This window comes from Dasypus novemcinctus, chromosome 1 (assembly GCF_030445035.2).
Source record: "Dasypus novemcinctus isolate mDasNov1 chromosome 1, mDasNov1.1.hap2, whole genome shotgun sequence".
NCBI lineage: Eukaryota > Metazoa > Chordata > Mammalia > Cingulata > Dasypodidae > Dasypus > Dasypus novemcinctus.
In genome coordinates, this window is record NC_080673.1 from 116,168,413 (window position 1) to 116,190,881 (window position 22,469).

General features: G+C 37.7%; 1 protein-coding gene across 2 annotated transcripts in view; it reads left to right on the plus strand.

Moving 5' to 3' along the window:
- SPARCL1 (SPARC like 1) overlaps positions 1–22,469 on the plus strand; it is a 49,634-nt gene that overhangs the window by 16,252 nt on the left and 10,913 nt on the right. Inside the window, exons 2-6 of one of the 2 annotated variants that reach the window (XM_004463926.5) lie at positions 15,828–15,892; positions 18,700–18,876; positions 19,261–20,241; positions 21,486–21,558; positions 22,245–22,375. In XM_004463926.5, the coding sequence (XP_004463983.1) occupies positions 15,839–15,892; positions 18,700–18,876; positions 19,261–20,241; positions 21,486–21,558; positions 22,245–22,375 (1,416 nt within the window). In that variant the 5' untranslated portion in view covers positions 15,828–15,838. The remainder of the gene's footprint in view (positions 1–15,827; positions 15,893–18,699; positions 18,877–19,260; positions 20,242–21,485; positions 21,559–22,244; positions 22,376–22,469) is intronic. The other variant, XM_004463927.4, reaches the window with a different exon arrangement.

Consider the following 22,469-nt stretch of genomic DNA (forward strand, 5'->3'; position numbering starts at 1 on the left):
ATCACAGTCATATGTCACCTCTTAGATTTTGCACATTTGGACAAATAGTTTAGATTCTTCAAGCTTCTTTTTCTTTATATTTAAATATTATCTACCTTCTTTTCTTCATTGGATCAAATGAGACAGTGTATGGTAAAACACTTTATAAAATGTGAAATGCCATATAAATACAAGGAAGAGTAGACTAAGTCCACCTTAATGAATCGATATTCCTGGGGGCTCTGCCTCAACACATCCTTACAGTTAAGCTTTCTTCCCTTTTGTCTTCAAAACTAAAGAATCCCTCCTTCTCTTCAAAGCTAAACTTTCCACCCATGCTTTAATATTAGACTAGCAATTATTTATCAAGGGCTTATCGAGATTGCACCATCTCATTTAACCTTTACTGCCATTTTACTAGGAACTGAGGCCCCAAAAAACTAAAAGAAAAGCCCATACAAATTATGTATTAGAGCCCAGTAAGACCTTCTATTTCAGAGCCCATGCTTTTACTCACTGTACAATATTGCTTTCCTGATCACTAATGCTTCAGGCAGCTTGTCTGGTTTTTCCTGTTTCAGTTATCTATTGCTGCATAAAAATCCATCCCGTAGTTAAATATCTTTACATCACAACCTTCCAATTGCTAATGACTGAAATTTGAACTGGGTTCAACTGAGTGTGTCTTCTGCTGATGTTGTCTGGAGTTGCTCATGTAGCCCCAGTGAGCTAAATAGCTCAGCCGAGATGGGACTATCCAAGAAGTTCTCTTATCCTCCAGAGCTCTCTCCATGTGGCCTCTCCTCATTCAGTCTGAGCTTTTTGATAGCATGGAACTGACTTCTGCAAGAGGACAAACTCCAATGTGCAAGTTTATCAAGCCTCTGCTTGCATCATGCTTTCTAATGTCCCATAAGCCAAAGTCGAGTCACAAGGTCAAGGCCAAAGTCACAAGGGCATAAAGCCCAAGGGTTGTGGTTCACAGGGGCCATAATGTTTACCACATCTCTGCTCTTCCCCTCTATCTTTAATGTCTCCTTCTTTAGTCATGCTTTCCTTACAGCCAGAAAGTATTGGGCCACTCATGTTTAAAAGCGAATAAAATTTTCCTTTGAGCAGATAGTCCCTTTTAGCTACCATCTTACTCTCCTTCCTTTCATAGCCAATCATCTTGAAAGAGTGGTCTATATGCACTGTCTTCATTTCATCCTATTTACTCCCCAGTCACTGCAGACTGGCTTGCACCAAGTCTACTGCACTAAAACTACTCACCTAAACTCTCCAATAACCTCTGGATCTCTAAAGTCAATGTGTAATTGTTTGGCCTTGTTTAAACTTGATATTGAATACTTCCTTTGTCTCATATGACTCTCTCCAGCTTTTCCTCCATTCTCTCCTTTAATTAGCTCCTCCCATCCTCTGATGGCACCTAAAAAGGTATTCACTGGCTAGGGTTCTAGCTCCAGCCCTCTGGTCTAACTCACTGCAATATTCCTCAAGGTAATAGCATCCAAAATATACCTGTAGCCCCAAATTCTATGTTTAGTCCCTGACCCATTTATTCAAATGTCTGTTAAACATTTCTACCTCAAATTCCACAAGTTTAAAACTAAACTCATACTTCTAAAACTGGATCTTTTTCCTATAATCCCTTATCTTGGTGATTAACATCACCATTTACCCAACTGTCCAAATTAGAAATGTGATTACCCAAGAGTCTCACTTTCCTAATGACTATGTAAGTTGCATCTATTTTTCCTTTTAATATTTCTTAGAACTACTCAAGAGTTTGCTAGTAAATATTTAACGACTGGCTCTCTGAAAAGGAGGAGGGAAACTTTTGGTAGCATTTGGTGATTTACATGGTATAAATTCGCCCACAGTGGCTTTATCATACTACCAACGTCATGCCACTACTGGACAAAGCTGGGAATAAGTGCACAGTAGCACACTATTATATAGTATTTCCACCTACAGATACAATATGCATAAATAGCCTCAAGAGAGTAGGTACAGTAAAATAATTTTAAAATGTTGAGTTTTCAGAATTTATTTCCTTTGTTTTAAACTGATTAATTTGATTATAAGTGTATATAATTTAATTTTTAGTGATGGTACTGTTTAACAACTTGCTTGCTGTTTAACAACAGCTTGCAAAATACCTGAAAATTTAATGATTGACTTTCACAAGTAAGTACAAGCTGGATCTAGCCCTCTTCTCTTCATTTCCATGACCACAGTCAAAATGTAAGGCTCTGAACACCTCTCACCTTGACATTGCAGTTATCTTCTAACACATCTTCCAACTGGTCTGTCCTTCACACAGCTGCTACAAGGGTCCTTTCTGATATGTAAATCTGGTTATGTCATCTGTCGTCCCCCTCACAATCATTAACGGGGTACCCGCAGCTTTTCAGTTAGAACTCCATACTTCTCATTTAATGCACAAAGGCTTTCACAATCTGGATATCCACCTTGTTTTTGAGTCTTATTGCCATGTATTTCCCCCATTAACACCATAGTGGCTCAAAATATATGCTACTATGTCCTGTTCATCCATGCTGCTTCCACTCTCTTGATTGCCCTTCCCATCCTTCATCCAACTAACCTTTCCTGATTGATTTTTCAAATCTCAGATGAAGAATTAATTGCCTTCTGTGGGAGTCTTCTTTATACGGGGACAATATAGCTTAGTGATCAAGAACTCAGACCTGAAACCAAATAGCCAGGTGTCAAATCTGCTCTGCCACTTCTTAGCTCTGTGACCTTGAACAATTAACCTCTATGCCTTGTTTCCTTACCAGAAAAAAATGATAATAATAAAGTGCTGACCTGTAGGATTGTCAGGAACATTCAAAGAATTAGTATATGCGAGCCCTCAGAACAGTGCCTAGAATATAAGAACTTGGGATATAGTAATTTTTTACTATCATTAACCACCTAATTTTAAATACTTCTGATTTCTAATCCCATTGCATTTTGTGCACACTCAGCACATTAGACTATGTCACTGATTTACTTGCCTTCCTCCTTTATAACTCTTAAGGCAAGTACTGTGTTTCCCTTTGCTTAAACAGTATCTAGTAAGCACTCAATACGTGAATGAAAGTGTGAATGAATAATGTGAGTTCTAGCCAACTGGACAAATCACATGTTTCTTCTTCTCTCATTAGGCTGCATTTAGATTGTAGGTCCTGTGGTCAAATTAAAAGGGGAAATTGTCTCTAATTTAATTAGCTATGCATATTACTATTTTAAAAATCAAAAGAAATCAACCTTTTGACCTATGACACTTTTGATGATTCTTGTTTCCCGTTTAAGTTATTACCATGTGCAAAAAAGATGGTAACATTCTTTTAGCCTAATTTATGCAGTAACTTTCTCGTAGTTATTTGTGATGATATGGGGAAAACTCCAGAAAGGTAGAGGGGACTTGGGCAGATATGAGGCCAAAATGGACTGTAAGCATTCCACTGGAAAATTATTCTGACTTCAGAGTAAAACTTAAATTATATTTTGTTTCTGAGGCACTAAGTTGTTTATTGAACAATGACCACTGAACGTCTATGGAAGATGAGGGGGAAAAAAATTTTAATTTATTGAGCACCTCCTAGGTATCAGGCATTTTTTTAAAATTATTTTCTTTTATTTACTCTTTATTATTACTCTTACCAAATTAAATTTTATTTTATCCCCATCTTGAAAAGGAGAATCTGAGGATCAGAGGGTTAAGCAATTTGCCAAGGATCACATAGATGGCAAGTGTTGATCCAGAGTTCAAATGCATGTCTTTCTATCCTAAACCACCATGTTCCTTCCACTAAACCACTGGTTCTCAGTTGGGATGAGGTTGCTCTCCAGAGAACACTGGGCATTGTCTGGAGACATTTTTGGTTGTTATAACTGGTGGGGGGTATTTTGTTACTGGCATCTAGTGGGTAGAGGCAGGGATGCTGCCAAACACCCTGCAATGCTCAGGACAGCCCCCCATAGCAAAGGGTTCTCTGGCCCCAAATGCTACCAGTGCCAAGGCCGAGAACCCCAGTACTAAACTCTTCCATTTTTTGTTCCTATGTTTTTTAAAATGGTAGAGGAGACATAGTTACACAAATCTATCAAAAACTTGTGAAATGAATGAATGAATGAATAAAAGAATTCAGAGGAAGAAAACTGTATTTTTGAATAACTTTCTAAAAATTAGAATTCAGCAAGAGAACAAAATTTTTAAAATTATCAATAATTGATATAAGAAATAGACTTTACTTATTTACTTTAAACATCAGTTATGGATTGAATTGTATCCCTCAAAAAGATATATTCATATTTCTGTAAACACTTTCTGGTTATCCAATTTTATGGTTGCCTAGGAATGCAAACAAATGAATCGCCCAAAGTTCTGAAGTACATTTTTAATATCTTGGCCCTGGTATTATGATTAACAACTACTTTTTCTGCAGTCACCTTTCACAGAATAACCAATCATATTAAAGTACATCTTTTTTTTTTTTTTTTTTTCTTTCCCCTTCCCCTCCCCCAGTTGTCTGCTTTCTGTCTGCTTATATTCTTGTCAGCAACACCGGGAATCTGTGTCTCTTTTTGTTGTGTCATCTTGCTGCATCATCTCTCCATGTGTGTGTCGCCATTCCTGGGCAGGCTGCACTTTTTTCACACTGGGCGGCTCTCCTTATGGGGCACACTCCTTGCGTGTGAGGCTCCCCTACACGGGGGACACACCTGTGTGGCACGGCACTCCTTGCGCGCATCAGCACTGTGCTTGGGCCAGCTCATCACACAGGTCAGGAGGCCCTGGGTTTGAACCCTGGACCTCCCATGTGGTAGGCAGACGCTCTATCCGTTGAGCCAAATCTGCTTCCATAGAGTACATCTTTTAAACTCTATAGTAATACGTCAGAGATTTTCTCTCAGAGAGTCATATTAATCTGGTAACTTTGTATAGGAAAGTTGTCATTTTAAACACCAAAAACATGATAGGTAAAGGAATAGCCCTAAATACCTAAATGATAGTAAAACCCTAAACAATGCCCACTTTGTCTGTTGGTATTGCCTGAGAAGTAAAAGCCTTCGATATGCCTTTCCTACTAGAAAAGTTCTAGAATATTGGAGAGTTAGGCCAAAGGGCAAGTCAGGATCTTGGGGCAGTGAGTTCCTCCTGTGTACAGTCATAAATGTTCTCATGTTGGCCAAAGTAGTTTTAGGATTGTGTTTCTGTATCATAACTGTACTATAACTTTAAGGTGCTCTTACTATCTGAAGAGCTTATAAGTTAGAGCAGTGTCTTAATTGTACTGCTGGGAAATAAAGGTTATAGATCATTTTCGATGTATCCTTCACCAGGTTATACCATTTAATTTTTAATTTCACTTTTGCAAGTTAAATGTCAACATTTCCTTTAAAAGTATCCATTGTTTGTTGAAAGCAGATTTCATCTGTAGTTCTTTTCAAACAATATTTTCTATACCTTTCATAGAGACTTCTGACATTACTAAACTTCAAGCATTATGTGTAGTATAGGATACTGAAGTGTTCCACAGTAATTTTGAATTTTTCACATGGGTTAGTTTGGCAACCTTAACTATCAAATTGACCTTGAATGACTGTTGAGGCATGACTTTTTCTTATTTTTCAATTTATTCACATTGCTTGTACCCAAATAGTCTACTCACCTAAAGAGTTCCATTAACAACAGATTCGTCTATTCTTGTTCTTCATTAAAAGCTGTTTGGATTAACATGGTTTGCTGTATGTAATTTTTAAACTGGGCTCATCACATTGCATTGTATTTTATGATTTTACATGACAAGAATCTGTAATGAAAGTAAAACCTACCCCACGCCCCAATATGGCCTTGGGTCTCTGTTAAGCAGTATTAAAAAAAAAAAAAGATCTAACCCATAGTCCTGTAGACATCACCTTATTTGGAAACAGAATCTTTGAAGATATTATTAGTTAGGATGGAGCCAAACTGGATTAGAGTGGATCCTATTTCAATAAGAAGAAGAAATTTGAAGACACATAGAATGACATAGAGGGGAGAAGGCCCTGTGCACACGGAAGCAGAGATTAGAATTATACTGCCACAAACCTAGGAATGCCAAAGATTGCCTATAACATCCAGAAGCGAAGAAGAGGCAAGGAAGGATTCTCCTCCACAGGTTTCAGAGGGAGTATACTTTGATTCCCAACTTCTAGCCTCCAGAACTCTAAAACAATAAACTTCTGTTGTTTTATTTATTTTTTGATTTTTTTTATTGATTTTGTAAAAATATTACATTAAAAAATATGAGGTCCCATTCGACCGCATCCCTCCCCCCCCCCCCAGCAACACTCACTCCCATCATCATGACACATCTATTGCATTTGGTAAGTACATCTCTGGGTATCTCTGCACCTCATGGTCATTGGTCCACATCATGGCCCACACTCTCCCCCATTCCATCCAGTGGGCCCTGGGAGGATTTACAATGTCTGGTGATTGCCCCTGAAGCACCATCCAGGGCAACTCCAAGTCCCAAAGGCACCTCCACATCTCATCTCTTCCTGCCATTCCCCATACCCAACAGCCACCATGTCCACTTTTCCCACTCCATTGCCACCTTTTCTCTGAGGTCCTTGGATTGGTTGTGTCCGTTGCACCTCTATGTCAAGAGGAAGCTCAGATTCCACATGGTTACTGGATGCAATCCTCCTGCTTTCAGTTGTAGGCCCTCTAGGCTCCATGGTGTGGTGGTTGCCCTTCTTCAACTCCATCTTAGCTGAGTGAGGTGAGTCCAATAATTCAGATTGTAGGAGCTGGAGTCTGTTGAGGCTCAGGGCCTGGCTATCATATTGTCAGTAAAAAGATTCAATCCCTTAAATATATCTTAAACCCCAATACCAACTACAATTCCAGTAAAGTAGCATGATAGTCTTATGAAAAGAGATCCCCTCTGGCCCTCTGGGTCCAGTTTCATCACTCAGAAACACCAGCTCCATAGAAGGGCCATCTGACATGGCAGTGAACCCTATCTGCCATGACCGTAGAACCCATGGGTCCCTTTAGCCCTCAAAGGAACCAATACCTGGGGATTGTATCTACTTTATCTGTCTCTTAGACTCTGCTCAGTTGTGCATAAGGGAAATCCTTCTGACAGCCTCCAGACTCTTTTTTTTTTTTTTAGAGACTCATAGCCATATAAACTCATTTCTCCTTTCTATTTCCCCCTTACAGTAGGTCAAACAGCATTTTAAAGTCATATTATTCTACGTAGACAGGGATATTCTACTGATCCGCATCGAACCTTCAATTCAAGGTCATTTTCCAGTTGCATTATCAGTTGTTAGTTGATAGTGATCCCTCGGTGCCAGGGAGGCTCATCCCCGGGTGTCATGTCCCACGCTGGGGGGAAGGCATTGCATTTAGATGCTGAGTTAGGCTTCGAGACTGGCCACATTTGAGTAACATGAAGGCTGTCAGGAGGAGATTCCCAGGCACAGTGCTGCTCTAGGCCTTGTTCTTATTTCAGGCCTGTAGGCTCACAGGCATAGTCATTAGTATCAGGGGCTTACTGTTGGACCTTCATTCCTTCTCGGTCCTTGCCGCTGCACTTGGGGGGCTGCCGCTGCTCCCCTAGGGACCACGGCACAGCACCCCCGGCTAGGGACCCAGTACCCCCCCAGCTTTAGTTTTTAATTGTTGCCACTATGAGTATATCCAAACATTACCATGCACCCTGGACATATGCCCTGTATAGCTCCCTGTCAGCCATTTATCCCCTGTCAATAGTATCCCATGCCAGTATTTCTCCGCTGCCATTGTTGGACCACTCTGGGATCCAGAACTTTCTGAATATTGAAGCCCCAATATCATGTCAGGATCTCTTACTAGCAAAATGGAATATAGCGATGGGTTTAAAGGTTAGATATAGAATACGTGTTGACTTGGGAACTACTTAGTGTGTGGTACTTTGTTACAGCTGCCCTAGAAAACCAGTATAGCATCAACTACTACATATGAAAATATTTTATTTTGGATGCAGTAAAATCACAGAATATATTTTTTGTGGAGTTGGCAGTTAAGGACAAGAAATAGCGGCTGCTTGGGGTTCATGAAATTCATAAAATTGTTTTCAGTTTTAAAATTGTGAAATAGTAGGGCTAGAGGCTCATCAGAGACAACCCCTTCATTTGTCATCACTTGGGAAAACTGTATCTAAGAAAGGGTAACTGATTTACAATGGGGGCAGGGCTGGTGCCAGAATCCAGCTCTCCTGAAGCTTAATGTTTCTTTATAAGGTGTTTTTTCAGTGTAACTGAGTGTTAGAGAATTTTTTGCCTATTTTTATTTAAACACATTCTTCCAAATGCAATGAATATCTCATGATGATGGAGGAGATTGTTGCTATGGGGGGAGGAGTGGGGTGAGGGGGTTGGGGGGTATATGGGGACCTCATATTTTTTGAATGTAATATTAAAAAAATAAAGACAAAAAATAAAATAAAATAAAAATAAACAGTCTTCATTCAAGGGAAATTGAATTTTCCTATGCTTTGCCTTGTTTAGATTTCAAAAACTGCTGTTGAAAGAGCCTCTTGATATCAAGTAACTCAAGCATCCTTCTGTGACAAGCCTCTTACATAAAACCTTAAACCTTAAAATGTTTGGAACTCTTGTTTAAAAACTAAAATTCAAGTTGAATTCTGAATTTGTCCCAAAGGCTGTGATTTTCTTCTCTTTCCCTACATCTTTGTAAAAGAGGTACTAGGGGGATATTCATTTGCAAAATCAGATGGAAAAGAACAGTCCTAGGAGTTATCCTCAAGGCCCAGCTGCCCTTCTTATCATTACTGTGACCTTGAGCAGGTCACATCAGAGCATTTCTGAGCCCATTTATTCATCTGCCCACGTGACAGTTGTGAAGACCAATGAGATAATATTCATCTGTCAATGTATTTGGTAAACCTGTAGCATCATGAAAACATAAAATTCAAGTACATTTTATTCACCATTGCCAATTCAAAATAAGATTTCTTTAAAAGATATAAATGAGGTTAAACACATATCCCACAGTTAGTACTATAAATTTCTACTTAAGTCCTATATAATCATTTTCAGAGGGATCCCTTAGGGTGATGATACTTGAAGCCTCTGAGCTAAGTCCATGTTATTTTTCAGGAATTGATTAGTTTAATTAAAATCATAAATGATTTGAGTTTTTATTCACCACTGCCAATTCTGAGTCACTTTCCATGTGCAAGCTTACTCTCCATCCTTCTAAATTGTTCCCTGGTCCACGTGGCCCATCCTGTGAGGTTTAAATTGTGGGATAAAGGTGATAATATGATCTTTTTTACTTGTTTCTAACATAATGAGGAAGGTTGTGCTAACATTTATAACCTCCTTTTTCTTAACAAAAAGTTAATTTGCTGTGTTAGGACCAAAGACCCAGAGTAATTTCTATGGATCACATGAAGAAGAAGGAGAAGGAGAAAGAGAAGAAGTTTTCAAAGAAACAGAAGTCATCACTGATTAAATGGCATAGATGAAACATACATGTGTAATGCCACTCCCAGCCAAAATTTCAGTATAATTATTGGAAAAAAATAATATTGGTAAAATGGACAATGACAAAGAAAAAAGAACAGGAGACAAAAAAAGATAAAAGGTACTGACAAATTTTTAGAAGTTGGAAAGAAGTTGGATGATTGACTTAGTAAAGCAGGGAAAGATTAAACCTAAAGGGATTCAAAGAAGGATGACAAAGACCAAGAAGCTAAGTCATAGTGCAGAATCCAGAGTTTTAAGAATTGGAAACAACAGGTAATTTGAGGGGTGGCATGAGGGGAGGGACTGACATCAGGAGGATTAGCTGAAGGCCTATTAGACAAATTGTTAGACATTAGATCCTGCCTCAGGCCTGCATAGCCAGGGACTTCCCTGTGTCAATCAAAACAGGACAAAGAAGGTTATGGTCTGGCCCTGGACTCAGGGTAGGCCACAGTAGAGGGCGAGGTTTGGTGCCATTCAGAGATAGAGTGGACTAAGTGTAAGTCAGCGTGGGCACCTTCACACATACATCGCACAGAATGCTGGCAGCCGGTCTTACACACCCCACCTCCCAAGGCAAGAGCTATGAAGGATGAAGGTCTTCTCTACAGAAAAGTCTCTCCAAGAGAAAAGATGTACTAACAATGACATTTGGAGTGTCTATCAAAACTGTTAGGTCTCTGCCCATGGTAGATTGAATTATGTACCTTCTCAAAAGACATATTCTTGGTCTCAATCTGTGTTTCTGTGGGTGTGAATCCATTTGTAAATCGGAGCCCTTAAAGATGTATTATCTGGAAAGATGTGGACTCATCTGTGAATAGGATCTTCTAAAATCCTATTTAGGTACGACCAGACTGAATCATCCTATTATCAGAAGCCTTATAAAAATCCAGAAATCAGAGAAAGACACAGAAGGAGACCAAGGGCATCGCCCTGTGTACAGGAAGCAGAGATGCAAAGCAACAAACTCCAACTGATTGTGGCAAGGCAGCACCAGAACTCTGTAGACTTACAGGAGAAAATATGGTCAGGCTGTTGCCGCAATTTAGGACCTCTGGCCTCTGTAACCATGAGCCGATAAATTCTTGTTGTCTATACTATGCCATGGTGTGATGTTTGTCACAGCACCCTGATAAATTAATACACTGCCCCACTCCCTCCATGGAAACCCTCCAAGGCAACAAACCCTGCCCATGCACAAGAAATTTCTACTTGTTTTCTTAGTTACTTGCTATTTAACATTAGTAGACAGCCAAGAACACCAGACATTTAAAAAAAGCTTCCAGCATGAGAAACAAAAACCAGGAAAAAAAAAAAAAACTGGATCAAAAAGGAAAGAGAAGGAAACAGAAAGCACAGGGAACAGAAGAGAAATTTTAAAGACTTGATTAATAGTCCCAAAGAGATAAGATATATCACACTGATGAAGAAAGAATATGATAATGTAATAAGGGAGGATCATCAGAAAATAAGAAAGAGTTCCTGGAAATTAAAAATATGTAAGCAACATGCTTAAAAAATCAATAAAGAGATGGAAAGTAAAATTGAAGAAATTTCCCAGAATTATGAAAATAAGATGAAAAAGAGGAGTATAAAAGGGATAAGTAAACTAGAGAATAACCCAAGATTCCTGAAATCTAACTAATGTGATTTCCAGAAGGAAAAAACAAAGAAAATACAGGGGCAAAAATTATTAAAGAACTAACACATAAAAATCTCTAAAAATAAATGAATTTCCAAATTCAAAGGACCCAGGGAATACCTAAAGTAAGTAAAAGAGGATCCACACCAAGGCAGAGATTGTAGTATTTCAGAACATTAGAGATAAATATAAAACTTAAAATTTACAGAATGATAACATCAGTGAACCTCGAGAAAATTATGTAGAGTAAAATAAGCCAGACACAAAAGGACAAATATCGGATGGTTCACTAATATGAACTACTTACAATGAATAAACTCATGGAGTTAAAATTTAGAGAATAGGTTACCAAGAGATAGAATGAGGGTTGAGAAGGGGGAGCTGATGCTTAATATCTGTTGAAATTTTAATAAGGCTGATTGTAAATGTTTGGAAATGGACAGAGATGATGGTAACACATCATAGTGAGTATAATTAACAGTGCTGACTTATTGATGTGATTGTGACTGAAAGGGGATGTCTAGGGTCTTTAATGTCAACATAGAACATAGTGAACCTAGTGGTGCATGAGGATTATGGTTAATAATATAAATACAAGAATGTTCTTCCATTAATAGAACAAACATATGTAAACTATGACAAGATGTTATTAATATAGTGATGTATGGAGAAAACACAACTAGCATAAATTATGGACTATAGTTAATTGTAATATTTTTTCACCAATTGCATCAATGCTAAGAGTCAGCAGTAGGGGGTAATATGAGATACGGAATTTTTCTTTTTGAAGTAGTAAAAATGTTCTAAAATTGATTGTGGCAATAAATGCACATTTCTGTGATTATACTGAGAGCCACTGAGGGTACACTTTGGATGGATTGTATAAAACATGTGACTATATAACACAGTGAACCCAGTTATGGAAAATGGACTGTGATTACTAGTACAAATATAAGAATGTTCTTTCATGAATTATAACAAATGTACAATACTATTACAAGGTATTAATGATAGGGTGGCAAATGGGAAAAATACGTCTTATGTAAACTATGGGCTACAGATAACAGTAATATTTTAATATTCTTTCACCAAGTGTATCAAAGATACCACATTAATGCAAAGGTCTGCAATAGGGGAGTATATGAGAATGTTGTATTTTTTTTTACATGACAGTTTTGTAAATCTACACCTTTTCTAATCAGAGGGAGAAATAGGTCAGTGGTTATATAGGGTTGGAGAGGGATAGATGGATTGAGACGTGACTGCTAAGCAGTATGGGATTTTCTTTTCAGAATAATGAAAATGTTCTAAGATTGATTGTGGTCATGGATGCACAACTCGGTGATTATGTTAAAAACCATTGATTGTACACATTCAGAAAAATGTTTCCAGAGTGGGGAAAAATACAGTTTTCATCAAAAACAGATTGAAGGGAAACACATTGAGGGAGCAGGTGTAGCTCAGTGGTTGGGCACCTGCTTCTCATGTACAATGTCCCAGTTTCAATCCTTGTTACCTCCTCAAAAAAAAACAACAAAAACAAGGCAAACAAATTAAAAACTTTTCTAATAGCACCACTAGAAATTTAAAAAAAAAAAAAAAAGGAAAAAAACAGGACCAATGCTTCAAAATCCTGAGGGAAAAAAAAATTCCCTATCTAGAATTCCATATTTAGCTAAATTCTTAGAGGGCAAAATACCGATGTGGCCCTGATACAAAGTCTTAAAAATTTTATCTCCAATATTCTTTTTCTCAGGAAGCTTCTGAAAAATATGATCTGTGAATATGAGGGAGAAAACTAAGGGGAAAAAAACATATATGGGATTCAGGAAATAAGAAGTTAAACCCAAGAGAAAAGCAAAGGGAATAAAATTAGAAATTTAAAAAATCCGTGGAACTACACCACACAAACAGTGAACCCTAAGTTACACCATGGGCTTTAAGAGTGCAATGAAAAAAAATGTGTTATCATCAAGTGTAACAAATGTTCCACACCAATGCGAGGTGTTGGGGTGCTGGGGTGGGATATGGGAATCCTGTATTTTGTGCATGTTTTTTCTGTAAACCCACAACTTCACAAATAAAGAGAAAAAAAACTAAGGGGATTTGCAGAGTGGTGGTGAAGAGATCCCAAGAGTGCGCAGTCCGCCACCCTGCAAATCCCCTTAGACTGTTTTCTGTCCAGATGGAGAAGAGAACCTTAGACTTTCCAGGGATCCTTTCCAAGAGGAAGAAAACAGAACTGAGAGATTTCCTTCTTTGTGTGTCTTTTTGTTTTTGCCATGTTAAGAGAAATTTTTAATTTTTTGTTGGATAATTTGGGAAGAATAAATGGTGGGTACATGGAAAAGTAAGTAAAAAACTGAAAAAGGGAGGCAATTTCTCAGTGCAGAAAAAACAAAATAATGTTCAAGAAAAGAAAGTTAATTATGATAAAACATGGGAAATTACTACTTGTGCCAGCTATGAAGAATATTTACATTGCCACAGTAATGTATATATTTGAATAATGATTTAAACAAGATTGTGATAAAATTAATTTTGGAAGAGAAAGAAAGGAAAGGAGGAGGGAGATGTTTGTATGCATGCTGGCATACATGTGTATGATGTGATAATTGTTACAGTATTAAAACAATCTAATAATGTTTAACATTAACATTTCTTAAATATCCATTTAAAGTTTAAAAGGGGGAAACGGACTTTCGCCCAGTGGTTAGGGCATCCGTCTACCACTAGGGAGGTCGGCGGTTCAAGCCCCGGGCCTCCTTGACCCGTGTGGAGCTGGCCCATGCGCAGTGCTGATGCGCGCAAGGAGTGCCCTGACACGCAGGGGTGTCCCCCGCGTAGGGGAGCCCCACGCGCAAGGAGTGCACCCATAAGGAGAGCCGCCCATCATGAAAGAAAGTGCAGCCTGCCCAGGAATGGCACCGCCCACACTTCCCGTGCCGCAGACGACAACAGAAGCGGACAAAGAAACAAGACGCAGCAAAAAGACACAGAAAACAGACAACCGGGGGAGGGGAGGGGAATTAAATAAATAAAAAATAAATCTTTAAAAAAAAAAAAGTTTAAAAGGTAACCCACACACAAGCCAGAGCTCCCTCTCTCTGCCTAGAGGAGCCCGCACCAAGTCTCAGTGCGTATTTCCATCTTTCTCTCCAATCTCTCAGCAAGCTCTATTCTTTCCCCCCATTTCCCAGTAAATTTTTTTTTTCCCAATAAATTCTTACTGGCCTAACTAAAAATGTATATATTAAAAAATATATGTATAAGCATATTATTTAGAAATGTTGAGGTGAATATAAGAAACTGATCCCTTTCTTTATAAATCTCAAAGTATTATTTAAGCTCCATGAATACATTTTTGTAAAAACTATGATTGCAAAAAGTAATTTAAAGGAATCATCTACTATTTCCGGAAGTTACAAAAACCCTCTATTAAAGACTGAAAATTCCATCACTGATCCAAATCAGAGTTTACAGACTACCAGGTTTAGGAATTGAAGTTGTCCTCCATGACATTGCAGGGGCAGATGCAGGACATTATATATCCGCCTTAACCCACTCAATGGCCTGGGAGAGAGTGTAAACTACGACATAAACTATAATCCATGCTGTGTGTTTTCCAAAATATATTCATCAAATACAATTAATGTACCTCACTAATGAAAGAAGTTGTCGATGTGGGAGGAGTGGAGGGTGTGGGGAGTGGGGTATATGGGAACCTCTTATATTTTTTTATGTAACATTTTGGGTGATTTATGTATCTTTAAAAAAAAAGATTAAATAAAAAAAGAACTGCATTGTAATTGGTGTGGTGGGATATGCCTCAGTCCCAGAGATCAGCTCAGGGGCAATTCGCTGACCCTCTCTGAGCCTCACTTGTCTCATTTCTAAACTGAGGGAGTTAGTTTCGAACTGACTAAACTCAAATGCAAAGTAAATGAAAAAGTGAGACAGACCAGGCACAAATACCAGCACCCTTAGAGAGGGTAGCCTCAGACTTAGCTCGCTGTTGCTAGGAGGTCCAGTTGGGTCAAAAGATGTTGGCAATCTGGATTTTTGTATAAAATCTCCAGGTTTTAAAATGTTGTTTAAACTGCATAGTACCTGCCAATCAAATCTATCCACAGGCCACGTGAAGCCCACAGATTGCCAAAGTGAGATCTCTAAATTAATGAACAGTGAAGTCATTTCTACGTCTGTGACCCCATGGCAGTGTCTCATTTCCAAAAAATTCCTCATTGAATGTATGGGATTCTTCACCAACAAAGAGGCAGTTTGTTCTGTCCAAACCTGACTTACACACATTATTTCATTTTGTAACTTTTGTCTTCATTGTGAATACTCACAAAACTTAGACCCAAGATTTATGTAGAACCTTTACTCAAAGAAGAAGCACAGTCATAAACAGAGATGTTTCTGCAGAACACAGCCAGGACAGAAAAAAATCAAGGAGTAATTTTCATGGGGACATAATTAAGAACTGTCATTTATCTGTTTATTCAGTCTTATTCTCCCACAAACATAGCAATCACCTTTAAATTCAAAGGACTGTACAAACATTTCGATGTCAATTTCAGTATTTGCTAAGATTTTCTTTTAATCTTTCATAAGGAAACTTTTACCCACCACTGTTAATTATCTTGTTGGTTCACAGATCTAGAAAGCATGAAGACTGTACTTTTTTTCCTACACATCTTGGGAGCTGCAGCTGCAATCCCAGTAAGTTTTCTTCTGTTATTACATCTCTCCCTCCTGCCATTTAGTTTAAAAAGCCTTCCTTTAAAACAAAATATTTATATCCTGATTTGAAATTCTCTTTTTAAATTTTAATCATATTGTTTATTGCCCAAGCAGAGAATGCATGATAAAAAATCAAGATAAGATCCTTTTTTAAAAATTATTTCTTTCATAACTATCAGGTTCCAAAAGACACAGTAAAATGTGCAGCTGAAAGTGTTGGTTATCAGTTTATAGTCACAAATGCCAAAGGGGACAGGAAGAAATAAATTTTCCTATGGAAGCCCATCACACTGGCATGAAATCTGAGAGTTTAACTTTGAGAGCATATCCACACTCTCCAGAGCATTTTGTCAAGTTCAAATGCATCATGGATGAGAAATTCTGTAAGAGCCTTAAATAAAAAAACAGGAAGCAATGGACTGGGGACAGCAACTGGTATGGTAACCATCCATTGGCTCCTACCTCCCTCATGGAAGGTTGTGCAAGCAAACATGCTGAAAACAGACAGAGCAAGAACATTCTATTCTTCAAGTTCATATTACTCACTAATGATCCAAACATACTGGACCCACCATTCACACATCCATAAAGCAGCCATACACAACTCAGATCATTTAAGACCATGTCAGCAGCCTCAAAACAACCTGAAAGTTAAAAAAAAAAAAAAAAAGGTTTTTAAAAAATGGAACCATGACTTGATTATTTGAATGTCCCCCAAATGATCTGTATCATCTGTAATCCAACCAAAGGATTTGTGCCATATTTTCTTTTCCACCAAATGGAGGAATCATCCTCCTTTAAACAGACAAAGCAATTGCAACCTCTGTAGAGCTAAGTTTCTCCCCTTGCTTTTTGGATAGCTCATGGGTGGCTCTGGTTAACAGATGTGTCAGCAAAGACAATTCCATGCCACCCAGAACAAAGCAATTCTAAGTGAACAGAATTTATTACCATTGCAAAGAATCATGCTGAAGTAGCATGGAGCTACTGTAGTTGAAATTATGCAGTGTATTCTGAATTTATAAAAGTGGGACAAATTAATGTTCAGCACAGAAAGGAGCTCCCATAGAACCATTATTTTCTCCTGAAAATGTGTTTCGTTTTTGCAGCTGTTGCTGCTATGTAAATGAGCATCAAAACAGTCTGGGATCCAAATGTTTGAATAATACGCCTGCATATAGACACATTCCAGATGTTTTCTTTCTAGGGTGGTTTGTTATCATGCAGACACAGCTAAATGCTAGAAAGCCAAATATCTTCTCATAGGATTTGCCTATCAAAAACTCCCTGGATCATTTTCCCCACTTGCTTGACTTCTCCAGAAGTAAATGGATTCTGTTTGATTAGGAGATTCCAAATGGATTTCAAGAGGACATGTTGTTATATATACACATGTTGGCATAATGATAAAACAGAATATCAATTTCAGAATATTTCTGAAAGAAGATAAGCTACCAGGTTTTGTGTTCATTTCTTCCTGCTGGGAGGGAGGGAGTGGTAAAGGAAGAGGCAAGGAGAGAGAGAGAGTGGATCTCCATTAATAAGCCCTAAAACCTGCCCTATCTGCAACCTTCTATGATATTGCCGTGGGCAACTTGCCAAACTAGTCACATTGCTTTCTCTTTTGCCCTCTTGAAATGGCTTCTTTGAGAATTTTCAAATATTATTATTATACCTTAATTGAAAGAGGGTAAGAAACAAGAGAGCACACTAAATCTAAAATAAATCCTGTGCTCTATGACTTTATTTATGTTATACTGTTAACACTATAGGTCCCGCTAATGGAGTCAGGATGAATCCATCCAATTAGAATTTGATTTTTATACTTACGTCTGGATCCATCTGATATTTATCCGGGTGTTATCAGCAAGTCTACAATAAAGATCCACCATGAATATCTGTCTCAGATATTAGCTAGTTGATATTATTACCTCCTTAATGATATTATTTCTAGTAATAGTAATTTTGACTTGGGTAAGACCTTATAATTTACAAAATACATTATATTCATAATTTATCTTGATATTTCTTCTTCCTTCCCCTTGCAGTAGGGTAGGGTAGAGATTATTTCCCTATCAAACCATAGAAAGATAGTAAGTTGCAGAGCCAGTTCTTGCAGGGAGGGCTCTTGGTTCCAAGTCCAGTTGTTCAACTTCCCCATTATGCATTGCTGTCTAGTTCTTCATCTGTCTCCAATCTTTACTAGAAATAACCAAAGGATCCCTCCAGTTGAAATAAGAATTCATAGTTGCTCTTCCCTGCTTCACATATTCACTAAATTAATTTTAGATTGTTTTATTAAAAGATTTCCTGATAGATGTAAATCTGATAGTGTTAAGAAAGTAAACAAATACTTGAAAAAAGATTAATAACTTTTTCTGCTAATTATCAGTCAGTACTTAATATTCTAAAGTTAACTTAATCTGACTTTAACTTTCTTTTCAATAATACTTTTCAAAAGTGTTATGTAAAAGTTTGAAAAACACAGAAAATATTCCAAAATTCAAAGATCACCATGACTGAAATCTTTTTTAGCTCTATTTTCATCCAGTCTCTGCATATATAACTTTTCCTTAAAACATGATCGATATTCTTTTTTTTTCTTTTTCATTTAACATTGTATTCTGGGCTACTTTCTGTATCCTTAAAAATTCTAGAGAATATCATATATGTTAAAATGAAGAATATTGCTGTTAATTATCAAGAAGATAATAAGAGAGTAACTAGCAATTTTAAAAATTAACAACTAGACATGAATAATGCAAACCAACTTTTGATTTTTTCAGACAAGTGTAAAGTTCTTACCAGATCATTCCAAACCAACTGCCGAGTCCTGGAGTGCCGTTCAACAGACTGAAACATCAACAATACCTGACAATACTGCAATCCCCATTTTCGGGGTCAAAGACACAGAAAAGGAAAAGGAAACTGCGCTACCTACAGAAGACCATTCCAACCTGAAGGTAAAAGAAACATAGCTATTCTAATATAATTTTTAAATCTCCAAAGGTCTCAATTTCAAAGCATGGTCAAAGAAATTACCTTACTGATGCTTCAATTTAGTTAATGCTGCCACTGTGATGATCATGATGATATCACTGCTCCCCCTCACTAAGGAGCTATAAGGATTAATGAGTTTTACTCCCTGGGCTGAGGTGCTATGTAATTGTTTTATTTCACAAAATTCAAATGTATGTTAAATCCTATAGTTACAGAATGTGAAGAACATCATAAAATTTACTTGATAATGGGTGAAGAGAAAGAAAAATGAATGTTAAATACTGGTTTAGGAATTGCATTGCTAATATGTTATCATTTATCTGACGAATAAACTGTTTTCTTTTAAGGATGAAAATTCTTCAATACTAACACCAAAAGAGGAAAACCAGGAACAGTCAGCAGATCAGTACCAGAGTTACAGCCAAGAGCTGGGATTAAAGGACCAAGAAGACAGCGATGGTGACTTCAGTGTGAATTTAGAATATACACCAACTGAAGGTATCCTGGAACTAAAAGAAAACATGAGTCAGCCTCAAAAGAGAAAACTCTCAGAGAACACTGACATCCTTGCTCCTAATATTAGTTCCACTATGGATTCTAACCAACAGGAAAGTATCACAAAGAGAGAAAAAAACCAAGAACCACCGATAAATGAGTCACATCATCAGTTGAACTGGAGCAGAGAGCATAATCAAGACCTAAGTGAACAAGGAAATCAAGAGAAGGATTCAGATATCCCCAATGGGGAAGAGGATATGAAAGAAAAGTCAGGTGAAGTTGGTACCCACAATGATAACCAAGAAAGAGAGAAAGAACTTCCTAAGGACCATTCTGACAGCAAGGAGGAGGAAGATGGTACCCAACCTGATGATATTCAGGAAGATTCCAATCAACCAACTCAAGGAAGCAAGATGCAGCAGGAAGAATTTGAGCAGGGTAATGAAGAAGAGGAAGAGGATAATTCCAAAGCAGAAATAGAAGAAGAAAACACATCAAAAATCAATAAGCACATTCAAGATACTGAATGGCAAAGCCAAGAGGGAAAACCTGGCCTTGAGGATATCAGCAACAACAAGGAGATGGATAAAAAGACTGATTCTGAATCTTTGCTTGTGGAGCCCACTGATGATGATAATAGCATGCCTAGGAATCGGGCTGAGGATTTGACCAGGCACAGGTCAAATGATGATCATTTTGTCCCAAGCCAGGATTTTCCACAGAGTGAAAGAGCACAATCTAATTACTATCATATCAAATATGAGGAGGAAAGAGAAAGAGCACGTGAGAAAGAGAGTGTAGATACCAGTGCACCTGGAGAAAACCAAGGGGTGAGATTATTTCCAATAATGCTTTTCCAATAAAGCAATTAACATTATTAGTAAACAGCCATGACTTCTCCCTGTGTTCTACAGTCTCCTGTGCATAGCTCCATCAGTAAATTACTAAAGTAAATATTACAATTATTTATTTTCTATACATCTTGATCATTAGGCTAAGAATACTGTTTTTGAGGGGTCCCCTTAGAAGCAGACCCTGAATTTGAGTGCAATTTATTTGAAAAGGACAGAGTACAAAGATGGAAAAGTAGAAAAGTGATATAGGGAAGGTAAGGAAGCTAATAAAAGGTACATTATTAAAACCATGTAAAGCACATTCCTCAGTGTCATCCCATTTGCAGAATGAGGGAACTTGGGTATTTATATTGACTGAGGTTTGCTGGGAGTGGAGGTGCTGTTAATTCCCCAGCACTTCCAGCCTGTCCTTTTAAAGACAGATCAAATTTTCCAGGCACAAAAATGCAGATACCGGGAGTTGAAAGTCGCTGGAGCCAGTTGATAAATTCTAGCTAATCTGAGGAGTGGAAAGACACTGACAGCTGCTACTATATAATGTCTTAAGAGCAGGTGCCATGTCTTATTCACATTGACTTGCCATAACATAATAAAAGGTCCAGTCATGTCGAATTAAATATAAAGATTAAGAACAGGCTGCAGCTCCAACTTTATTAAGCAAACATCCCAAAATAGCAATCTGGAAACTGCACAGAAGGAAACCTATTTCATTTTGTTTGTTTAATCATTTGGAGCTTTCATGCAAAACCCTGGCAGCCACCCATCAGGAGGGTTTAGCACAGCTTTGGATGGTGAATAGTCACCTCGACTATTGAGAGCTCTGCTGCCATTCTAAGGTAGAAGTTTCCTTACACTTTAGAAATCTTGTGAGAAACCTTATCAACATCTTCAAAGAGATTTCTGATATAACCTTGCCTTAACTACAGAATCACAGGATAATACCTAGTGTTTTCTCAAATTTTTACTGCATAATCTCCAAAGATACAGCACTGAATCCAGTCAGTAAAGATAGAAATGGCTCCTGTTTGTGAAGGATAACTGACGCTCCCTGCAACACCACTTGGTTTTGTGATTTTTGGGGGGGAGGGGTTTTGTTGTTGTTGTTGTTGTTGTTTTGAGATCTGAAAGAATTTAGGCATGAAAAATTCTGTGAACATATGCACAGTGAGAATATAAATTAAGTAATCCATACTTTAACTTCTGCTCTTGTTATTATAAAGGCCAAGAAAGCAGAGAGCTCACCAAATGAAGATGAAAGTTTGAGGAGAGGCAATAGGAGGGTGAAGGTTATCGGTGAGTATGTGCTAAGCAAGCTGTTTGCAACTGTATCAGGAAGAGATAGGCTTCCCCCTCCTTTCCTTTGCAATGACTGCACAGAATTTTTCCTCTCCCCAGTCCTCCCCAAGAAAATGCTCCCATAAATTATTGATTTTTTATCATGCAGATTTGATATCCAACTATGAATAAATGTGTTTACAAACTGGAAGTGTCCTGCGGAGATTCTAGTGCAAAAAGCTAGAATTCTTTGTCCCTAAATTCTTTTCCTCCTAAGAAAAATTAATGCTACCTTATTTCTTCTCAAATCCTTAACATGTTAGTCTCAATCTCATATTTAATTAAGAGGCTAATTCTTACCACAATTACAAACATTTTGAATTTCAACGTAATGAAATTCCCATGGCTTATTTAACTCCTGATGATTTGCACAAGGCTGCACTGGAGACTTCGGACTATGACTATCTCTGGCAGACCAAGAGGCCTGTTTATTCTTTTAAAATCTCTAATCCACACTGTTGCACAAAAATCCTAGCCTATCATGTAAAAGAGTCAGATGCTAGAAGGTCTTATCTGGAAACTGACACATCAATTAATGTGTTTCAAATGTTTTTCCAAATTTTCTCTTATTAATTAACATGAAGCTAATAGTCTAGATGAATTTGAGTTTACATAATTGTGCCTGTCCATGTTTCCCATCCAAGCTTTTCTGTTAGATTCTTGCATGAGCTTCCAGTGTAAAAGAGGACATGTCTGTGAGGCTGATCAAAAGGGAAAACCCCACTGTGTTTGCCAAGATCCAGTGACTTGCCCTCCTACAAAACTCCTTGACCAAGTAAGTAATTCTACAAAACCCTCTTTGAGAAGCACCAAAAAGTTAGTGATTTGAATGAAAGTAGTGTACAATAGAATATTTTTGTTACAAAAAA